The sequence below is a fragment of the Bacillus rossius genome (genome assembly GCF_032445375.1).
Source record: "Bacillus rossius redtenbacheri isolate Brsri chromosome 4 unlocalized genomic scaffold, Brsri_v3 Brsri_v3_scf4_2, whole genome shotgun sequence".
Lineage (NCBI taxonomy): Eukaryota > Metazoa > Arthropoda > Insecta > Phasmatodea > Bacillidae > Bacillus > Bacillus rossius.
This window is the reverse complement of record NW_026962011.1, coordinates 28,217,283-28,240,685: the sequence shown is the minus strand read 5'-3', so window position 1 is coordinate 28,240,685 and position 23,403 is coordinate 28,217,283. Positions and strand designations below refer to the sequence as shown.

The window sequence follows — 23,403 nt, the reverse complement described above, 5'->3', positions numbered from 1 at the left end:
TATCAATCTCTGAAGTTATAATTATATCAATAACTAAAGTTATAATTTTAAATATTATTTATATAGAGCCCTTATTTTATTTATAGTTTTTTTTTTCGTCTTGTGAAAATTTCGTTGCATGGGCGCGCGCACGCATAATTTTTTATAACGCGCCTAGAGAAGTATAACTTCAAAAATGTCGGGCAGTTTTTATTTAAAACTTACCTTTAATGGCCTAAATAAAGCATCAGTAGTAGAGTTAATGCAGTGGAGCTTCGAGGACTGTAGTTGGTGACGGGGTGACGGAGATAGCGGCCGCGAAGCTGATTGGACGCCTCGGTGCCCGGGAGGGGCGTGGCTACGTCGCCGCCCGCCAGTCGCGACTGTCCGACGGCTCGGAAGTGGGCTTGGTGCCTCTCTAGGGTCCAGCCAGGGGACTCCTCACACGGCGGTGTCATGGGTGATGAGTACTGCCCACTAGAGCGCAGTAATCATTTATTATCACTGTGACGCCCGCCATTTGGGAATTCGGACGCCATCGTGGAAATTCGTAATTATTTAGCTATAATTTCGGGGAAAATTCCAAAATACGACCAACCATTACTACAAGCGGTGGAATAAACTGGTGTTGAATGCCAAAAAAATTTATAACTCCCTTAGTAGGCACACTATCAGATCCATTCAAATTATTATATATATATATATATATATATATATATATATATATATATATATATATATATATATATATAGACAAAAATATTTGTCTAAATAATTTTTGATACAAACAACCATTGCTGCAAAGCTTGGATGGAGGGATTAAAATACAAAAAAAAAAAAATTCATAACTCCTTTAATAGGCATACCATCAATACCATCAAATCCGTTTACATTGTTTGTAAATATCATAATTTTTATCTAAAACTTTTGTCTGAAACAATTTTTGATAATACAAACCAGTACTGCAAGGGGTTGAAATACCCTGGAGTGGAAATAAGAATTAATGTTTATTTTTGTTGAACTTTTTAAATATTGTTGAAAACCATTGTATAAAGTAAATTTTATTTAACAAACCATTACTGCGAGGGGGTGGAAATAACAAGGCTAGAAAGATAAAAATGGTCGTTACTTTTGTGTAGATTTCAAAGAAATACTACTTATTTTAGCTCTTACCATGGTGCTAATTCCGGAAAAGTTTTGTATAGTTTTTCGTTTCATTGTCCATAGACCCCAAAACCATCAACTCAGACTAATTATATATATATATATATATATATATATATATATATATTCAAATCAGTTATAATATATTGTAAAACTTCTAAACTTTATGTAAAACCTTTGGCTGAAACAATTTTTTTTTAAAACTATTACGGTAAAAACAGGAATTGAAAATTTTATAAAATATATAGGCATATAACTTCCTTAGTATCAAACTTGTTGGAATATATTTTTGATCATTTTTAAATTACCTTAAACCTTTGTCCAAAAGATATTTATACGACCACGTATTAGTGCAAGGGATGAAATATAGTGCTTGGAGGTCAAAAATAATTGCACAACTACCATAGTTGACAAAATATATAATATGCAATTCGTTAAAATTTGCAATGCTGGCTGCATTGAATTAAATGATTATTTTTGAATATTTGCAAACATGTACGTTAAGTTCTTAACATGTTCCAGGAGTGTGTAGAAGTTTCCAAAACATTTTCAGAAGAAATAGGTAATTCGAAATCTACCTGTTTGTAGGTTGTGCCAAAAGGGATTTGTTATATATTTTTTTTTTTTTTGCTGCAGAAAATTCAATTCCAAACATTTATTACAGCCAAATAATTACATATTAAATTTTGGCTATAATTATAAGTTAGGAGTATATTCAATACAATTTAATTGCCAATACTAAATAATTAGAAGGAAATATTTGAGCAGTTTTATCAATATATTTTTATATATACTTACCACTACTCTTTTTCTCTTTTTATTTATTCTGTATTGCTTAGCTTTCAACCACCTTTTCAGCCTGTGTCTCTACCTTTATATATACCTTTATATATCATATATCACATTACCATTGTACAGCATTATTATTGTTATTATTGCTATTTATTTATTTTCCTTTCCCCAACTCCACTGCGCGAATGTTCACCTGTTCTTGCCATCCAACCATGCTGTTCGCTGTCGCTGTTCAAGCTGGATACGCACTTGAACTTCGTTTATGGCTTTCGTGTTTTTGATTGACGTTCTTGTTTGTTACGAACTATTTTTCTTTGCAGTTGGTTTATCTGTTGTCTGTGTTCGGTGTGAATATTGTTATTTGTTTGTTGATGTTTTTGTTTTTGTTCGCGCAAGGGGCACTAGAACTTGAACCTGCGAAATGGCTGTCGCGCCAGTGGTTCCAAGTTCGTGCGGCCTCGTGATCACTTTTCTGTGCAGTTTCTGTTCCAGCAAGTGCTTGTCGAGATGGTTTTGTGGTGTTTTTGCCTTTGACACCGTGTTGCATGCTGCACTCTAGCGCCGCGACTTCTAACTTATGTCCAAGTACACGTCACTGGTAAGACTCCCAGGTGTATTTCGTGCACGTGACTGCATTGCGCTGTCCTGAGCTGTCCTGAGCTGTCCTGAGCTGTCCTGAGCTGTCCTGAGCTGTCCTGAGCTGTCCTGGCTGGCCACAGAGTAGCCGGGGTGAGGGGGGGACAGCTGCCCTGTGCTTGCCCGGGATCGGCCCGGTGCAGTCTGAACTGTCCAATCAGAGAAGACCTAGCCAATATGATAAGGTCGTCGAACACCTAGTACTGCGACTCTGACCAGGTCAAACCAATGACGAAACAAAAATTTTATTTGACCACACTAGAGTGTGAGCACAACAGCAGTCTGGGCGCTTTTAGAATAAACATGATAGATATTAACTAAAGGTGTGATAATAAAACGATTTAAATAAAGTTTAGTTCAATTTATTGAAGCCTAAGGAAGCAGTAAATTTCTTGGCGGTTTCACATGATCGACTTAAGGCTGACAGTCGCTTGGTCCACGTACTTGTTCTTGTTTGGGCAGCAGGCAGTTAATACAGTTGAGCCCGGTTGCTCTGTGGCTGCTCGCATCTTGCTAGTTGCCTGGCTTCATGTTTCGTGACGAGCTGCTAGCAACCTCAGGCTTCGAGGCTGTAGCATTGATGCTTAACCACCAGCTAGCTCACTGGATGGATAGTGCTGTTCCTCATGGCATAAGTAAATTGTAAATTTACCGAAAGTCGTGGATTTCTCCGTTTGCACGCTGGGAATTGTAGGGCTGCTGAAGTCGACCACGAGCTCTGTTGCCTGGCTGAGCTTGTGGCATAGGTTAAAAAAAAAGCTTTAGCCAATTACATAGAACTAGATTCTGCATAACTTTTTGGCTAGCTGCCAATACAAATTACATTGAAATGAAACAATGAATGAAAAAAATATATAAAACGATTGGTGTAGTGATTAGCATACTAACCTTTCATCCTGGGTGCTAGAGTAAGGTGCAACTTTGGGCATGGGTACTTTACTAATCAGTTGATAGGCCTTCCAGCGTGAGGCACAGGACGTTAACATTCTCTAACATGGAACTCACCAAAAGCATATTTTGAAGTTTTAATGTCAAGTATTGTTTACTAGTGACACAACAACCTTACAAGAGTTCAAAACGCTTTGAATTCTGCTAAAAGTTCTCAAAGTTAAAAACGTACAGATAAGAAATTTTCGAAACCTAATTTAAAGTAGTTTTTTTGACTCTTCTGCCAAAAAATAATAATTATATAATTTCACGTTATGTATTGTTTTATAGATCAATTTTAATTTTTAATGGTGTGTCCAAGAATCGCACGCTTCTGTCCAAACGGCGATGATGTTCACAACCTATTGTTGCGTGGACGCGGCCTGCGAAGTCTCGCAGCTGTCCACAAGATGGCGCAGCTCGAGGCCTGCTCTTCCTTTCGCGAGTGTTACAGGCCGCAGCCGAGGGCGGTCCGAGACGTGTTGTGCAGCCTTGCCTAGAGCATGCTTGCTTTCCGCCCTCGTCCCAGCCGACTGCCCAAGTCTCCCTCCGCCGAAACACCGCTCAGCGACCACCCATATCTTGTCATGTACCTACAAACAAACTTCTCAAAACCTGTTCCAACCAGGCGTTACTTGACGTCGCGCTTGTTACCAACTTCAGCTGAACTGAAACTATTTTTTATTTTATTTATTTTACAGAGGTCAAAACTTTCAAATGTTTGATAACTATGTAGCGAATAGTATAAAAACAAAACAAGTCGACTAATTTTATAGCGACAACCAGAGATATTCACGCTGTATGTATGGAATTTGTACTTAAAAGTTTGATCACTAAGATATTAGCTACATGTCAAACCCTAAAAAAATCTACTTGAATTATTATTTTTTTGCTGCAAAAGAAACTGTGCCTACTATTTTATTTAGTGTTGGATTCTCGTAGATCTAGTCGCTGTTATCACTTATTTTAGACACAGCTCTTATCACATATTTATTGTGGAGTCGCTTTGTAGCTTAGTTGCTAAACATGAGTGTGCGCACTTCAAAGAGGAAAGTTGTAGAGCACATAACCACTACTTTGCTGCAAGTTTTTCACTTGCCCTTAATGAACACCCGCTTTCATTAAGGCCCTGGCGCACCTCGAGAGTAATTGAGAGCGACTGCTGATCATATCATTACAGTGTACTTGATTTTTGAAAATGAACCTAAGTACAGTATACAATAACAAATGCAGACAACCACTGTCAACTTCAGGTATTTCATTAAGTATTTATAATATGCTGCCTTAACGATGTCCACTGTTCACTGATAAACATTATAATGTCATACTGTTAAAGTGTGGTGAGTAAAGTTGGCATCTCAGACTCCTCTCTCCTCTCCTCTTCAGTGTGCGAGCGCGTGGGGCATGCTGGGAAATGCTGCTGGCAGCTGGTAGCAGAGCGGCACCTCATTGGTCGCAGTGCCTAGTTTCCTCTGTGAAGTGTCGCGTTGTGCGGTGCAGGATATCATGGCAATACCGATATGCTTCACCAATAACATGTTATTGATAAATGAAAGTTTGGCTGTAAAAATAATTTATTTTTTATAGAGTTAACTTAAAAAAATGTCATGCTTATCTAACGATTTAAAATTTAAATATATACTAGGAACTAAGTTAAAATATAAATATATTTTTATGTTGTTACTCATTAAAAAAAAAAGGTGTGTCATTTTCTTGTAAGCAAAGTAGTATATAATGGCCGGAGCTGGGACTGGCTTCTGGCTATGGAACTTGGTGCCGGTTCATCTTGGATTGTAATGTCACGTTGGCCATCTTGAATGACATTGACCCTTGACCTTAACCTTGACCCTGGCAGCTATCTTGGATCCGTCATCTTGGATCTGCCATTTTGATCCACAATCTTGTATTCCACCATTTTGTTTTCTAGAACTGTACGCCATTTTGAATTATGATATCACCATTGCAATTTTCGTTATGGCTGCCACCTTGAAAATTCGTAATTTTTATGCTAGAAAATCGGGAAAAGTTTTTAAATTCATAAAAAAGCTAATTAATAAAATTTTAATAAAAATTCCAAATCCTTGATATAAGACAACCGTTGCACATTTCGTTATGGTTGTCATCTTGGATTCTAGAAATATTGCTTGTTTCATTAAGACAGCCATCTTGGATGTGTGACATCATGGTAGCACATTTATTTATGGCACCCATCTTGGTTTCTAGAATGTTGCAAGTTTCGTTATAGCCGCCATCTTGAAAAAACATAAATATCAAAAAAAATTTGGAAAAAATTAAAATTTATAAAGAAATTTAATTAATCAAATTTTAATAAAATATTATTCAAGGAACACACATCATGGAGTCCTCGGTTAAAACCAGCGGGAGCAAAAATACAAATGGCGACAGATTCTTCCTCCACAGAACTGCTGGCAGACTAACCTCCCACCACTAATTACAAGGAATATATCGCCAGCTAGTATGATGTCTGCCATATTGTTTTCATCTGCTGGAGGCCGCCATCTTGTTTTCGCCTGCTATAGTGCACTGCCGCCATGTTAGTTTAGTTTTTACGCACTAGAGAGCAGTGATAATTTATTATTATGTCCTTGTATGTACTGTAAATGTTCTGTGTGTTCATTGCGTGTCCATTGTGTGTAATGTATGTCCATTGCCTTTACTGTGAGTGTATTGTGAGTACATTGTGTTTACAGTGTGTGTATTGTGAGTCCATTGTGTTTACAGTGTGTGTTCTGTGTGTTCATTTTGTTTACAGTGTGTTCATTGCATGTCCTTTGTGTGTACTTTTGTACTGTGTGCTCATTGTGTGTCATGTGCGTGTACTGGGTATCCATTGCATATACTGTGTGTACTGTAGGTCCATTGTGTGTCCAGTGTGTCTACTGTTGTGTGTACTGTGTGTGTACTGCGTGTGTACTGTGTGTCCATTGTGTGACGTAGCGAAAATTGCAATAGTGATGTCATAATTAAAATGGAGGAAAGTTCAGAAAACAAAATGGTTGGAAAACAACATGGAGGAATACAAGATGGCGTATCCATGATGGCCGACTGGTCAAGGTCAAGATAAAAGGTGAAGGTCAAGGTCATCCTAGATGGCCGCTGTGATATCACAATTCAATATGGCGTACCTGCACTAAGCACCACAGTCAGAAGCCAGTCCCAGTTCCGGCTATTATATACTAGTAAGCAAATTTTAACAAGAATGATTACTCTACATTTTAACATAAAATGTATGAAAATAATTTGTCAGCTCCTCGTTCTATTCACCTGTGGCGGGCTTTACAACCACCTGACACTCGCTGTGCAGCGCTAGTTCCGACTGTCGCCGCCATGGGCGCCACGTGTTGCGCCAAGGTGCCAACTGGGGATTATTTTACTGACAAAGAGAAAATGAGAAAGTATATGTTAATCATCCGTTCTATGCGTTCCCTACACTTTTTTGTAATTTCAGTAAAATTTTTGTTGTATTCAATTTTATTTATCGGTTGTGTTACTGTTTTTATTAAATAACCGTACAAATACCAGTAATAACAAACAAAGAAAACGCCGCCAACCTTTGCAATAGTCTGAAATAATTTAAACTCCTTTTCACCGCTGTGAAATCATTTTCGTTACGCGAAAAATTGATATCAACGGTGACGTGTGTTTGAACAGTGGAAATTTCTCTTTAAAGTATTGAAATTTTACTGCAAAATCAGTAAATATTACGTTTTGAAATATATTTCAGTGAATATAAGGTACTAATTGAATGTCGCTTGATTCTTCCTTTGTCTTTTTTTTAAATCTGGATTTAATACACAAATTTTTGTTATGACAGTGAATTAGAATGATATAGAAATCCAAATTGTTTAAACTTGTTACAGTTTGATATTATTCTACCCGCCATGTTATGTTATTGTATTTTCGGACCTTCTATATATTTATTTAGAACTATATCTTCATATATTCCACTACATGAGCATTGCATTTGTGTTCTGTACAAATTGCGTGGACAGGTTCCTGTTAGCTGATAATCTGTTAAAGGCCAGGCAAATATTAATGGCTGCGGTTGAAATGTTGGTATCGGGGTACTCGCTGGAAGTCTATTTGCTATGTTGCCACGGTTGTCTGACGCATACAAAATTGCTTCCATCATTTCATTTTTAAGACATTTCTTCAATCAGCCACGAGTTGTGGTGATAGACCCGCTTTGTGCTGGTTTTCAGTGAACTTGTTCAGATTGCCTACAAAAATACAGCGTGGGGCTTTTCAACCCGTAACGACTTGTCATAGAAAACATTTTTTGGACATAGTTTCAAAATTTTTGTAACACACCTCGTATGAATTTGTTTTTATGTAATGGTATTGCCAAAATTTCCTTCACATATCATTGTGTACATAACTAAAATATAGAGTATGTGTTTAGTAATCATAGTTTAAATATAGTACTTTGTTTTAAAATCGATGATTATTCCAAGACAGAAACTGTTGCAGTCTCGACAGTTTCTGTCCACCTTTATCAGTAACTTCCAAATCATTTCTATCTATGAGCAGAGCGGAACAACAAAACTAACACAAACTGAAGTAATTTATTCTTGTAACCTATCAACATAAAAACAAAGCAAAAATCTTTTTAGGTAGTTATTTTTGATGAAAAGTAAAACATTTTTCGCTGGACCTGCCAGTGGGAAGGGCATGTGCTATATTTGATGAAGGTTAAAACAGGACTGACTTATGGACCCGAGGTCGGTTTTGCTTCCAGGGTTTCGTGCGTTTGCGTGAATTAAGTCATTTCTCGCACATAATATTACGCAGTGGAATAGAAACGTTGGCGAATTATTGCCAACTAAACATTCCTTGAAATGATTATGATTCGACATAGACTGTGCGATTAACACATGGCGTCGTAAGAAACAGCAAGTCATCGGGGTGTGTGGTTCCCTGGTCTGTGCTGCCTTGTAGCGCGCTGTGTCCAGGGGCGTCGTTTCGGCTCGACGGATAACACGTGACGCTAATTTACCGTCAACTCGCTTGCTTAAACAACGCTTGGGTTGACCATTTGAAGGCCCGTCTACAATTTCAATGTCATAAACTGTGTCCGACAGTCACTGATCACTGATTGGCCCACGTGACCCTCTGACGTCATGTGTGGCGTGGGCGATGGTCCGAATTCGTTGGTCAAATTGAACTTTTTGTCCCAAATCTGTGTCCTTTGATATAGCATAGAAGAATTTACTGTTTCCAGTCTGCTTCAAAAGGTAAACCAAAAATAACGGACATTCATTAGCATTAACGTTTGCCTTTCAGAATAATTTAATATGATTTGAACTCCCACAAATTTCACAAGTTATCTAAATATCCTAAACTTAGCTGCGCACGCATGTAGGTACAAAACATGAAAGTAATAAAAAAAATCTAAAAACGGTTATTTTGCCGCTCTATATTTACTGCGCTCTGGTGATTACTATAGAAATCAGTAGATTTGGACGTCGGACATCGCAGTTGTAAACAGGGCTGTTTCCCGCGTGATAGTGTGGCGTCGTACACATAAGGATAAGAACACGGACCGCCACAGGTTCGGACTACAGTAACTGGGTGCTGACTCGTCCCTCATCCAGCACCTCCCTGATTGGCTCCCGAGTCCAGCCAGTGGGGCAGCACCGCTGTCAGCTCGCACACCACGGCCAGGGGGGAAACACCGGCCATTGCGGTGTGCGCCGACTCTCCTGGCAAGGAGGAGGGGGGGGGGGGGGGGGTGTCGCAACGATGACCTCGGATCGATACCGAGCGAGCACGGACTTTATGCACGGACATTTAATTAGAAGTTAATATTATAGAATTATTTACGGAATTTCAGACCACATATAATACACGTATCAAAAATTTTACTTATTCTAATGTTACAATCTCTTTTTACGCGAAACGCCCACATCTATTTTTTAAGTTTTGAAATGCGTGCTCTTTCAGTTTAATGTTTTTGACATTTTATTTCGTCATAATTAATTTTCATATTAAATATTTTTTAAAGTCAAAACCTATTCATCTATCCGACTGTTTCGTTTTTTATTTTTAAATACTCGTGTACGTTTTAAGTCTTCATTAAAATTCAAAAGATGAGACAACGGCTATGTGTGCTGCTATCTTGTGGCAATAGCATAAACCATTTGCTTGCCGTGTCACAATCGATTGTAGCGACTTAATATCGTTCCAGCCCCACCAATATAAATGCACCTTACATTTATTCCTACACTCCTGCTGCCTGTTGTCGCATATTGCAAATGTATGAACTATAGTTCACGCGATCAAAGTTAGTGCGGTCCAAGTATGTTGTTGACGCAACGTTCAGAGGAATGAACCTTAGATCCTTCTTGGGCCAAGATCACTGGATCCGGGATCGGGGTTAGAAGAGCAGGATGGTGCAACTGGCCGTTAGTGGACAGGAAGTGATGGGTGGTCTCGTTGTTTGCGATAGCCGCACACGAACCTTAGATGAACGAGTGTAGGAATTGTTGTGCCTCACTGCCGCTGATTCAGTATGGCCTGTAGTCAGACTACAGCCAGTCCCTCGGCCGAGCGGATGCTTCAAGAAGGAACTCCGGGTGACGGTGGTTCTCACACTCCACACAGCTCAGTCGTCGCACGTGTGCCTCAGCGCTGAGACGAGCCCGAAGTGTCTCGCCTGCTCGGCGACGTAGCCGCGGTCGCGCCCACAGTTCTCCCAAGCCGCACACGAACACTAGCCTCACGGATCCCACCAGAAGTGCATCGTAGTGGACGCGGTCATTTTGTTGTTGCTTCCGAATCCTCACAAGGGCTGCCGCATCCCTACACGTGTCCACTGACTCGAGGTTTCGCATCCACTGATGCGTCCCTGCGTCCAACACCTTCGGAATAGTGTTTTATTTTGTTTGTATGTTATATTACTTTATATTTTTGGCATACGATTTGTTTAAAACGTTATAAGCGTAATTGATAACTCAAATAGAGACAAAGAAAAACCTTAATAAAAATTACCAAAACTGGAACTAAAAACTTCCAGGGGTAGCTATTTAACTATCATTATAAATATTTTTAGTATTTTGAGAGACATTGCAACATTTTTAATTTAATCGCTGACATTTATGACAGTCACGCTACATTAAAAAAAAATTCATTGGTCGTTGTTATTTACGTTTTGCTGAATATTCGTATGTATCACGACTCAAAATGGTTACGTGCACATTAGTACGACCAAACTGTCAACAGGTGACGCTAGCAGTAAAAGAAATGCGCCCTCTAAACTGTGGCTACATCTGCTAAGGGATGTAGCGATGCGTGTGCTGTGTACTCGGACACAACTGCAGATATGGCACGTGGACTTCTGGAAGTTTATCCTGTTCCCGGGGCACACTCGCAGTCATCCCTTTGCTTGCACAAGAGATTACTTGAAACCAAGTGCGTTGTACAGAGTAAACTTGTTTGTTTGCCTGGCTGGCTGATACCTCAGTAGGACAACATTGACGTCAGTAAATTGGCACAAGATATTATACAAACATTGCTACATGTCAAACAGCTGTCTGCGTATCGCCTGCCTCTTAAGAACGTTTATATTGACCATATAAATAAGGCAATGTACATTAAGCTAATTATATTGTATCTAACGTTTTAATATTACCTTAACAGAAATAATTATAAAAATCTAATGAAGGGCCTCCGCCCCAAAGTCCCTGTGGCGAGTCCCCGGTAAAAAAAGAACTACTAATTTATTTCTTATTGTTTCAACACCATGCCCTTATGAAATTGTAGATGATAAAAATTTATTGACATTACACAATAATTCTTTCACTTGAAACATTGATGAGACACCAACATTTCCCCCCTGGTTTTTAACACAACCCTGCCTTACAAATCTGTACGTTTCAATGTCTTGTGTGATTGGCCATCGTTAATCCGAGCTAGAAGAACCCGACACGTGTTTCACTGAAAGACGGAGGTGGCGTCTAACACAAGCGACAGCCAATAAACAGTGAACAATATCTGAGGGACAGTTAGGTATGTCCAGCTTGATGGTGAAATATATTCCGAAATTATAGTCTGCAAACTTTATAGGTTTCCATCACATTTACGTAACTGTATTCACACAGGGATCCATTACTGTCAACAAACTAGTCATTAAAAAATAGGGCTTATGTGTGGCCAATTTGTGTTGCATATTCTTGGACTTTCTTTTCAAAAATTACATAAATGTCTCTCAATGGGATACTTTCAAATGTACCATTTACGATCAACCCGATAATAAAGCCAACAAAAGCAAAGAGGACTCGCAGCGCCAAGTAGCTGGATAGGCAACACTCGACACACGACACATGCCACAAGGCCATGCTGGCAGGCAACACTCGACACACGACACAAGGTCATGCTGGCAGGCAACACTCGACACACGACACACGGTCATGCTGGCAGGCAAACTCGACACACGACACAAGACCATGATGGCAGGCAACACTCGACACACGACATACGGCCATGATGGCAGGCAACACTCGACACACGACATACGGCCATGCTGGCAGGCAACACTCGACACACGACACATGGCCATGCTGGCAGGCAACACTCGACACACGACACACGGCCATGCTGGCAGGCAACACTCGACACACGACACACGGTCATGCTGGCAGGCAACACTCGACACACGACACATGGCCATGCTGGCAGGCAACACTCGACACACGACACACGGTCATGCTGGCAGGCAACATTCCTGCCCCCGGGGAGTTATCAGCGGTGTTTGACTTGCGCCTTCTAGGCTCCTCTTTCATTCGGGTGGTACAGGGTTATTGTCGGGAGTCGAAGCGTTCCTACACTCATTCGTCTTTCTTTGTGTTAGGCTTCCCTGAGCCACGAGCGAAGATGATGACTGCACGTCTACCGAAACGCTTGTGTCCGTACCGCACAAAGACTTCCAATATGACTGTTGTATGAACTGGAACCACAAATATAACTATATTCTTTGTCCTCTGTATTCTCACAAGTAAAGGGGTTTTAGTTGTCACTGAGGATGGAAATGATTGATGTCTTGGGCCACAACTGTGATATTCGTTGCTGTCTTCAACTAGTTTTTTGTTTCTGTTGATGTTAATACAAAGCAACTTTTTTTTCGCCTTAATTTTATTCAACTTAATTTTTTTTGCAGCTTATTCTTCAGTCCAGCATCACGGTATGCCCGTGTTACTTGCTGCGAGGTGGTTAGTGTTCATTTGAGCGTGGTTACTGTCTTCCTGGCATTTAATTGTATACATGTTCCTGAATTAATCCCCAAGGGGACGAACTAAAGTTGATGTCTACAATAAACCTAATTTTATCTTCTTTTTTTTCCTGTAAATCCTTTTCGCTCTCTAGGTTTGAGTATTGCACTGCAAGAACACGCATGTGGATGCCTGGGTCGGCCTGCCGGCTGTGGTGCGTGGATCACGCTTTTAGTGTTTGAGATCAACATGCAGTGACTTAAGTTCTGAACTTTCCCTGCGTGCTTTCAGACAGAGCTTTTTGGCAGTGCAGCTGATTGTAAATGTTGTTGTTGTTGTTGTCAAGCAAGCACACATGCACACAAGACTGCACGTTTTGCATATAGAACATCATGTATAAGATTTTTCGTTTTAGCAAAAAAAAAGTGTTATTCTTTTTTTTGAAATTTACTCACAATATAGATGAAAAATGCATTAACTGCGCTACACACCTGCAATTTATAAAATTATAGAATCACTGCTTAAAGTCACAAATATGCATGTGGCATGACGAGAGACCACACACCCTGTCAGTACCTTGCATGCAGAGACTGGGGCGTTTGATGCTAGAGCCGATCATGGCCTCATCGGACTAAGTAACGGCATTCAGAATGCTGCTGCCCTCCAAAACAAAGGGATAACTAGGAGTAGGCTTGGGGATGCAAGACTATGTTTTCTCATCGTGCTGATCCTGATGTTATTCGCATGAAAGTGGGATCCTCGTTTAGTGCATCGCATTAGAGAGCAACGAATGCAAACATCCGCATTACTGATCATTTCAGAAACCAATTTTGGGCATTTGGGAAAACTAGTCACATCTGTAACCTAATAAGGGATACCTTCATCTTTAATCGGACTGTTTCGTAATGTAATTGATGAAGCAAGGTGCCATGATACGTCCTGTCTTATACTTCGTTTTGGACCGTGGACTTTCTATTATATTTCAATTTGCTGCCGCAAGTGGGCACAGTGACACGTTGGCAACCAGGTTACAAGCGTACATTACCTCAGTTTGTCCCGGCTGCGTCGCCCTGAAGGAGAGGAGTGTTGTCCCGGCGAGGAGGGACTCGAACCCGCTCCCTGCAGACGAGGGCTTGTTGTGACGCTGTGTTGTGCCAGGGCTCGGCCGACTCCAACTACTCGCAGCCGTCGTCTGACTTGTCGCTGGACGAGGAGAAAGAGGCCCTGAGACGCGAGAAGGAGAAGCAGGCTCTCAGTCAGCTGGACAAGGCTCGGGTGAGTCCCCGCCCCTCTCCGCTCACCAATCTCCATTCCTCCAGTGCGAGCATGATCTACATGCGACACTCCTGGCAAAGTTCCTACTTTGTCTTAGTCCAAATATCAAGAACTAACCGAAATGTTTAATATATATTGAGCTGAAATTTCTGCAGCATTGTATTTCTTGACCGAAACTCCTCTTCAAACATCTACTGCTGACACATGCTAAGTGTGACATGGTGTAGGCGGTGGACCCCGATCGCACAGTAAGTAATTTGGGACCCCGACATTGAACTATTCATTGGCCAAAAGAACTGTCATATCATATTTCATGGCCGTTGCAGTTGGTGCATTGAGAGTTTACTTTGAATGTTCGAGATACAGTGCGGTGCATTTAAATAAAGCCTGCTGAAATTACTAGTTTGCATTTAATTTACATGAAATACAAAATGACATTACATTTAACAATGTTGAAAAGCACGTGAGTGTGCAACCATCGGTTAACAAGCCCACGGCAGTACTGTTGGCCCTTAAACAGGAGGGGAGACCCCTGCATGGAATCGGTAGTGAAAATGTCCGCAGGCGAAAGTGACTGCAACTCGCTACCATGTGGGAGGAGTCACAAACTAAGTTTCCCAGCGCCCTCTCTGCTATCGGGTGTCGGCTGTGCTCTGGTCGTGGCATCGCCGAAGTGGTGGTCCGCCTCGTTTCTGTCTGCATCACAACATGTTCCCTTTTGAGCCGCTCTCTCCTGGTGCATGGTGGCACGTGTCTCCTGGCAAGCCCCGGATGGCGGGTCCTTGCGTGCGACCAGGCACCGAGTGCAGTTTATCGCAGAATTCATTGCCTAATCATTGCGTGCTCACTGTTACATTTGGCCGAGTGAATCAATGCAAAAAAAATCTCACAGTGTGGCATATGGCATGCATCATTCCATAACTGCAGTATCATAATAAACTATGTGACTAAGCGATTACCTTAAGGTATTGACTCAAATAATCTAGGAATTTATATGGTTTGTATAAGTTTATCTTGGCCGCTGTAGATTCTTTACGGTCATATTCCAAGATTCAACTACTTCCACATAAATTGGCTGTGGCCACTTTAAGGTTTTCCTTTATAGTCTCTCGATAGCTCAATATTTGTTTGACTAATGGGTAGAAATAATAACATTTTAATGGCACCTGATAATCCTTCTGCATTATATGCCGAGTCTTGTGAAATCTCTAAACTGCTTTGTAAACAGGCAACAAAGGAGTCATCTTATATATTCCATGAAGGAATAACATGGTAAAGTCCTCGCCTAGCTGTTGTTTGTGCTCTACAGCTCTTTCCTATGTCGATAGAGATCTCTCATGATGTCTGACGCCTGGAGACTGTGAGAGGACACTCAGAGGTTCGTGTGGTTCGAATATGAAGTGTGTTAGACTGTTTAATTATATTTAGTTTAGAGTGAGTTCTACTGCAACAGTCGTAATTGCTGTATATATTTTTTAATTCCATTAGATTAAGAAAAAAGTGCATGTGGTAAAATTTAATTTCACTGCAGCAACAGATGCTAGCAAGTCTACACCGACACTCATGCATGGCTAGAAAATAGTAAAAAGTCACGAATTTTAGCTGTGCATTATAGTAATGTAATTGCATGCATCATTAGCTGAATGAAATGTAGGGAAACTTATTTTTTGACTTCTCTCGTGCTTTGTTTCTTGCATTTCTGTTTGTTTTTGCAGCACAGTTTGAATATTTTCAGTGGAGTTTTTAGGTTCAATTTTTTCCCCAGACCATTCAGGTTGTGAAATGAACTTTAATTATTAATTAGAAGAAATTATTCTAAAAAATTAAACAATGTTTTTTTTTTAATTTTTTTTTATAGAAAAAGGACTCATTTGGCCAGCAGCTGGAAAGATACCAATTGAGTCTCGTTTAAACTTTTCCTAGATATTTTACATTTTACAATTTTTCCATATCAGAATGTTTCCTTTTACTATTTACTTTTACCAATTATAGTGTTTTGTTCGGGATTTTAATAAATAATATATCTTTCAACTATTTCCATGGAAGATGAAAACCTTCTTCGGACTGCACTTTAATATATATCTGTAATAATTTATTTTTGATCATGAATTAATAATTTAAATGTGAATTTTAACATAAAAATTTGTCTTAAATAAACTTTCAATGAGACATTTATAACATAGTATCCATGTGTTAACCATAGTCTCTGAAGCAGATTCATGGGGTAAATACTCAAAATCTGGCCTCATTAGCATCTCACGAAACACTAGAGAACACTAAAATTTTGGCGCAGCTTAAACCAAGAAGCAAAGCGAATTCTGTTACTTACATATCACAGATATAATAAATAACCAGACTTTAGTTGAGCACACCATAAACAACAAGCATTTGTCAACCAATTTGGGGCAGATTTGACTGTATATATGACTGTAATGTTTTTGTACAACATTGGCCACATTAACTCTCATATACAAATAATAAATTTTTGCTCAATTTGAAAAGATCTAGAGCCGCTCGTGTTTGTCACTATGTCTGACAAAATTTATAATTAGCCATCAAAAAAGGAATTCAGAGAAATCCAAAAATGTTGGTGTATCTTGAACAGTCAGGTTGGCACTACTGAAACAACAGACAGCATTTTCTTAAGGCGGAACCACAATTTCATATAGGACCAGATGGGTAAAGCAGACCACTCGCTGCTCAGCCAATTAGCTGACTCGAAACCCGCAGTGGAACTGTACAAGTATTTTTCGCGTGTGGTAAACGTGGTGGAGATTACTGTGGGCCAACCTAGTTTATCCTTACCTGACTCGTTTCCATACTGTCATGAATCCTGTCTTGGTTATGTTGTGGGATACGGCACTGATCGAGGTGATAGTGGTTGTTTATTTATTTAAGTTGCTTTCAAATTTCGTTGACAATGAGCTCATTTAGCGGGGTCGTTGTGGACTAAAATTCTGTAGGACCCAAGTTCGAGTCCTGGTTTTCCGTGGTTTCCAAGTTCTAGGACAGTCCCTAACCAGAAAACTGTGGCTAAGGACTTGACGAGTTCTCATTCTTATTTAACAAAAGGATTGAGACTTCAAGCTGTTGTACACCTGACATATAGAATGACTATATACTTATAAAAACAGACAGAAACAACTGACATTATGTAACCTCAGCTAACAAACAAGTTCGTGGAAAAAAATAACCTGCTAACACAAAATAACTCAAATTTCGAAGCCATGGTTGATTCCTTTCCTGACTCCCTGGATTGTGTTCTTGCATCTGTCCTCCATTTTTCTCGTTATCGACAAAACATCATTTACAAGAGGGGTGCAATCGCATGCGAGCTAGGTGATTCAGACCCCTGCCGAACATATTTACTTGTACTTGTTTGTACTATGTTTTCTTACTTATAAATGTGACTGTGAAACCCATGTAGCGTCACAGCCTTCGATAAGAAAGAAAATATTACGTACGTTGTGTCTGTACAAAGCTGACTCCAGAGTGTGTGCGGACGGATGATGTAGTCTGGAAGCAGATGTGACGACGAACCTCGCTGGGTAGACGGCGCTGGGAGGGTGCGCGCGGCGGAATGGCTGTTGCAGACCAAGCCGGTGGCCTTCGCGGTCAGGACCAACGTCAGCTACGACGGCTCCGTGGACGACGACTCCCCCGTGCACGGCAGCGCGGTGTCCTTCGATGTGCGCGACTTCCTGCACATCAAGGTGGGTGCTCGTGAGCCGGGCGCCAGGGGCGTAGCCAGGGGGGGGGGTGTTTTGGGTGTCCAAACACACACCCCCCCCCCCCCCCGAAATATAAAAAAATATATGTACTTATGACAAAATTTACACTTGTCTAGCTGTTGCAAATGCACTTAGATGAAACTAAGAAAGAACCCTTGAGCCGATAACCTTTAATATTCAGCAGTGAGTTTTCAACAGTGTCTCGTTAAAAATATCATAAAGTTGGGACACAAATATATGTTATTTAAATCCAATATTTTAATTACGAAAGTGCTTAAATAGCACCAAATTGCACATTAAAATCACAAATTTTCCGGGGGAGGGCCCCCGGACCACCCTCCCTAGTACGGGGGCAGGGTGTAAGTAAACACCCCCCGAAAAGAAATCCTGGCTACGCCCCTGGGGCGCAGTGCCCCAGGTTCCCCTGCAGCATGAACATGATGCCCCTGGCCTGAAATCAGGAATTACATGTTCCTCGAGATCAAAAACTCCCGAAATACATAGTTGGGAATCGAATTCATGACCTTTTCCCCTCATCAAAAGCCTTAACTTCTTAGCTAAAAAAACTTTTTGGAGTCATGAATGACTTAAGAGACCTGTAAAATTAGCGATTTCAAATCCCTAAAGGATAGACTCCATGATCCTCTGTGCACTCGTGCAAATTACATCTGCTGATTGGTTACCGACTCGTAACACCTGTTTGACTGGAATGATCGTGATTCGCTAATTCTTCTGTGAAAGATTTTTCATTGGCCCAGAGTCCTTCAGATAAACTGTGGCCCAATCACTGAAGTAAAATAATGTCAAAAGTATTTGGACTCTATCCTATCGCGAAATGAATCCGCGAATTTTACAGGTCTCTATGAATGTCATGTGTCCATTTTTTTATTTTATTTTGCAGAGTGTGGCATCACACGGGTATGCACAGATACTTAAGGTGGCGGGAATTTCAAGATTATAGTGTGACATGAGCCACCTGATGTTAATTCATACACTTGTGTGGTACAGAGGTATTGGGGTGGAATCTTCGACCTTCTCCACATGAGTACGGAGCCTTATAAAATACGGCCGCAGAGGGCCTGTAACAATTATGATAGCATCACTTAACACAGAGCATTATGTCATACTGTAAACTTATTAGTTTATCATGATGAAACGTGTTAAACAATGTTAACATTCGTAATCCAACAAAAAATTTATTGCTTACCAGTATCTTCCTGTAGATGTGTAAACTTGAAAAAAATATAATTAGTGCTTGAATGATTTGTAAGCCCATTTAATACAATTCTTGTACAATAGTGTATAAAATCACTAAAAAAGGTTACGGTGCTGTAGTGTAAATAAGTAATGATTTTGGATCTGCTGCATCAAAGTATATAATTTGTTTAGTGATACTTCTTATTTGTAGTGTTTGTTACCTTTTCCAGTGGTATTTCAATCAGTTTAAAAACAGTTTCGGCAGTTTAATTTAAAATGTTAAAAATATGTTATTGGTTAAGAGAGAGTATGAAAACGATGCTATCTGCGCTGAACAGTGAACATAGTGTCAGGTATTTATAACAGTCTGTGTAGCAGTGAACATTGTTTGAAGGTCTGGTGTCTAAATAGTATTAGGTATTTGAAAATACACATATAAAGTGGTGTATTTCAGCAGGGGCGCAACAATAGGGGGGGCAAGGGTATTTTGCCCCCCCCCCCCTCTGAAACCTTTAAGTGGGGGCCAATGGGGGCAAAGAAAGTGCTGTTTAATCAATTTTTAGATAATAAAACTGCTTAAATAGCACCATTTTCCACCTTTAAATACAAATTTTCCCGGGGGAGGACCCCCGGACCACCCGCTTCAATAGGGGGGATCGATGATTCTTTATAAAAGCCATTCCTCCCCCCCTTTGGAAATTTAGTTGTTGTGCCCCTGTATTTTAGAACTCCTATCGGAGATGGAAATCTACTACCACAAACCAGCTCAAACTTATTTAGTGCAGGAAAATACACATGCCTTGCCTGCATGAGTCTCTGATGACCATCATCTGTAAAGGTGGGTTGTGGCAGGGTTGGCCGACCGTGCTCCGGGCAGTGGCGGATACAGAAAAATCTCAAGGGGGGGGGGGGGGCGCAGGTCTACCTCTTCCACACACTCCCTTGTTACGTCACCTTGGTTGCTTGGATGCAGCCAGAGATCTTTTTCCAAGCTCTATCCGTTTCATTTACGTCTCACCCGAATATTTGCTGTTGTTGACACACGTATTTATCCCGCCGCTAAAAGACATCTTGAGCTATTGGTGTAAAACTAATCAAGTCACATGGCAAAGCTTAATAAAACTTTGTCCAAACTGTTTCCAAGACATGAAGTCGTTAAAGGTAGGTGTATGAATGTGTATTGTATAACATCGGCGGCCGGGTGCGCGCCCTCCCCTTGTCAAGAACCATGCTTGGTGCTGGCTTTGAATATATATACTGTATAGAAGTCGCCAGCCCAGGTTAAAATTTCTAATACGGTTTTGAGGTAGTTGGTTAATTCACCGCCGCAATCGCCACCATCTCTAGGGCATCGACTTGCGGTGGTCCCTAGCGGACAAGTGTCGAACTCTTCAAACACCCCTTCCCCCTCCCGTTAAACGACCTTGAGCTGCAGCGAATGATGGATGAGGGGTGCGGGGAATGACAGCGGGCGACAGTGCTGCCCTCTAACGTGTAAATAACAACTAAGACGATACAGGGCGTTACGGCAGCGCACTGCAGCGGGGAAGTTCCCAAGCTGCTCATCATACGCTTCTGAAAAACGTAGAGTAAATCCTATCCACTCGCGACTTCTATACAGTATATATATTCAAAGGTGCTGGGCTGCCCTGGTCAAGGGAAGGGGGGGCGCGCGCGCCCCCTGCGCCCCCCCCCCCCCCCCTTATGAATCCGCCACTGGCTCCGGGTCGTGGACCGGGTGACGCGAGAGACCCTTCTCTGCGCAGGAGAAGTACGACAACAACTGGTGGATCGGGCGCCTCGTGAAGGAGGGCTGCGACGTGGGCTTCATCCCCTCGCCCGCCAAGCTGGAGAGCCTGAGGCTGCAGCAGACACAAGCCCGTAATTCCAAGCTTTACTCCTCGAAGACGTCTTCGTCCAGTAACCTAGGTGGGGTAGTCAACGATGTGCTGGCCGCTAGGGGCGCCGGCTCCCGCGGCTCCACCCCTCCCACCCCCGGTACGTCTCTGCCCCTTGCCATGCCTTGCCTGCCTGCCAGCTTTCTCACCGCCTTCTCACACTGTCTGTGGCGTGCGGTCTGTGGCGAATAACACACAACACGACACCGCGTAGGCCTACGTCCCCCATACACGTGCTGTTCGGCTCAGGGCTGTTTGCGTAAAACCCTCCGTTCTTGGCGAGGCTGGTCAGTTCGGACTTTTAAGTATGATACGTGCATATATACAGGATGAGTCTGAATTCGACCGACAAACTTCAGTTCTCTCTATATCACTCCGTCACTCTTTGCCTCTCATTCTCTCACTTTCTCTATATCTCTCTTTATCTCTCTATCTCTCTATCTCTCTCTCGACTCGCACACTACCATTATTTTTTTTTGCTTTAAGGGTTGGTATCACTTGAACATTGACCTTCCTCGTGGGGATAAGAAGTACGGGAGTTGGTGTGTACAATCTTTACCATTTTAATACTTGAAGTAAAAATAAGAACGACCTCTAACCTCTTTTTGAGCTTCTGCATAAAAAAATAATAATTTTTGTTTATAATGAAGTTTGATCATAATTTTTTGCAAATGTGTTGGTATTGTGTTTATTTAGCAATATTCACTACATGATGGCATATTTACGATTCTTCCAGCGAGTTCTTTTCAAGCTATTAAATACATTGGTAGCATATTAGCCTTTATACAGCCGTGACCTAGACAGTATGGTAATTACCATTACAAAGATTTCCGGTTCAATACGGTCCAATGTTTCGTTCCCGTCAGTAAGATATACGTAATTTTTATTTTTATTTATTTATTTTCCTGTTTAAAATGGTGCCTATAATTTTCTTTCCCGTATAAAACGATTAATTTTAAAGTTTAACAACCATTATTTGTTAGGATATTACCGGTTACTGATTTAATTAACAGAAATAGTAAGTTGGTGATGTGTAAAGTTTCTTTCAAAGCCGTTTTCAATCTTATAGTCTTATAAAGACTATATTTGGTTAAGTTGATTACTGTACAGAGTGCGCTTGCATAGTCAAATATCGATATCGATAGCTCGCCGATTGCATGCAACACGCACTCTCTGTCTCGTGCCGAGTGAACTGCATTTAATAGCCTGATTTCTTTCGTGGTTAGTCTGCACTACGACGATGGAATGGCGAGATTTCACCAAGAATAATTAAATTATTCTTTAAGGTTTCGTTTTATCGAAATCTCACTGAGACAGAGACATTCCCCTTGTTTCGAAGGTCAAGAGTGCAAAGTTTCAACTCAGTCGGATGAACGATGCGTTTGTGTATATAGAAGACGAACACACAAGCATTCATTTATGTATATGCAAGATAATAGAGAAAATATTTAAGATAATATGTTGAGTGTCCGGATTATGTTCAATTGATCCGATTTATACAATCACCGCGAATTTTGTCCTTGTCATTGTCATTGAAATAAATAGGAGTACCTGGTAATACATCACAAAAATGTGTGGAAAATAAAAGTAATAAATTTCAATTAAATAATTTAGCATCAGTGACAAAGTTCACGGTGGTTGTATAATATAATTCAATTAAACATTTAGCTTAGTGTTCCATCTTAAAAACTTTCTCTATTACTGTCAACAAAAATGTTATTCAGCTCCAACTTCAAACTCGAAACACTTTAGACCATAAGTCGTATATGTTTCAAACTTATTTAGTCGAGATGAACCTGCAGAAAAAGTTTGTCTGTAGAATTCAGACTCACTATGTATGTGTGTATATATATATGTATATACATGTATATATCACCTACACATACTTTTCATGTTCCATTTGATAGGGAGGCTGGGATTGCAATTAGTAGATACATCCAGAGGTTTGCCTCACACATTGTAGGGCTGGAGGTCTGTCGAAGCTTTTAGGCAACTAAAGCAACAGCTATATTTCAATGAAGAACGGGAACAGAGTTTGAGTTTTAATAACACAAGCTGCATTGTAAAAAAACAAACAAAAAAAACGTTTTTAATGCTATAAATGACACACATGTTATCACAGAACAAATAATAATGTTATTTACGTAAGAAAAATAACTTCAGCGATAAAATTTCTGTTTGGATGATATCAAAGGCAAAAAACAATTCTACCTACACATTAAACTGCAAGGAAATCCTTGTTACAGAGGACCGTGTACCAGAAAATATGAAGTTGTACATATTGTTTGCTTTGTAGTCGTGTTTTATACTTTGTGGAATTTATGAATCTATGCAATTAACATCGGGGAGGGGGGAGGTTGACGAACATACCCAGGAACTCCTTCTGGATCTTCCACTGATGCAGGATACCTAGAAGGGGGGGGGGGGGGGGAGAATCCTTGTGCTCGTATCTCATAGGTACTTGATGTTAGTTGCACAGGGTTCTTAGGGTTGCAGGTTTTAAAACTATGTCCTCCAAATTTTGTGTGGTGGGATATTGATGTTTTAGTCATACAGATTTCTTTTCAATTTTTTACT

The 23,403-nt window shown here is 40.6% G+C and overlaps 1 protein-coding gene across 26 annotated transcripts in view; it reads left to right on the top strand.

Moving 5' to 3' along the window:
- Positions 1-23,403, top strand: part of LOC134542275 (voltage-dependent L-type calcium channel subunit beta-2) — a 271,740-nt gene that overhangs the window by 224,683 nt on the left and 23,654 nt on the right. For 8 of the 26 annotated variants that reach the window (XR_010076770.1, XR_010076767.1, XM_063386399.1 and 5 more), the window contains 3 exons: positions 13,884-14,000; positions 17,594-17,713; positions 20,695-20,857. Coding sequence is in view for 20 of the 26 variants with exons in the window: in XM_063386399.1 (XP_063242469.1) it covers positions 13,884-14,000; positions 17,594-17,713; positions 20,695-20,857 (400 nt within the window). In the remaining 6 variants the exon portion in view is untranslated. Of the gene's footprint in view, positions 1-2,126; positions 2,534-13,883; positions 14,001-17,593; positions 17,714-20,694; positions 20,927-23,403 lie in introns of those variants that run through there. The other 18 variants (XR_010076772.1, XR_010076768.1, XM_063386410.1 and 15 more) reach the window with 6 other exon arrangements.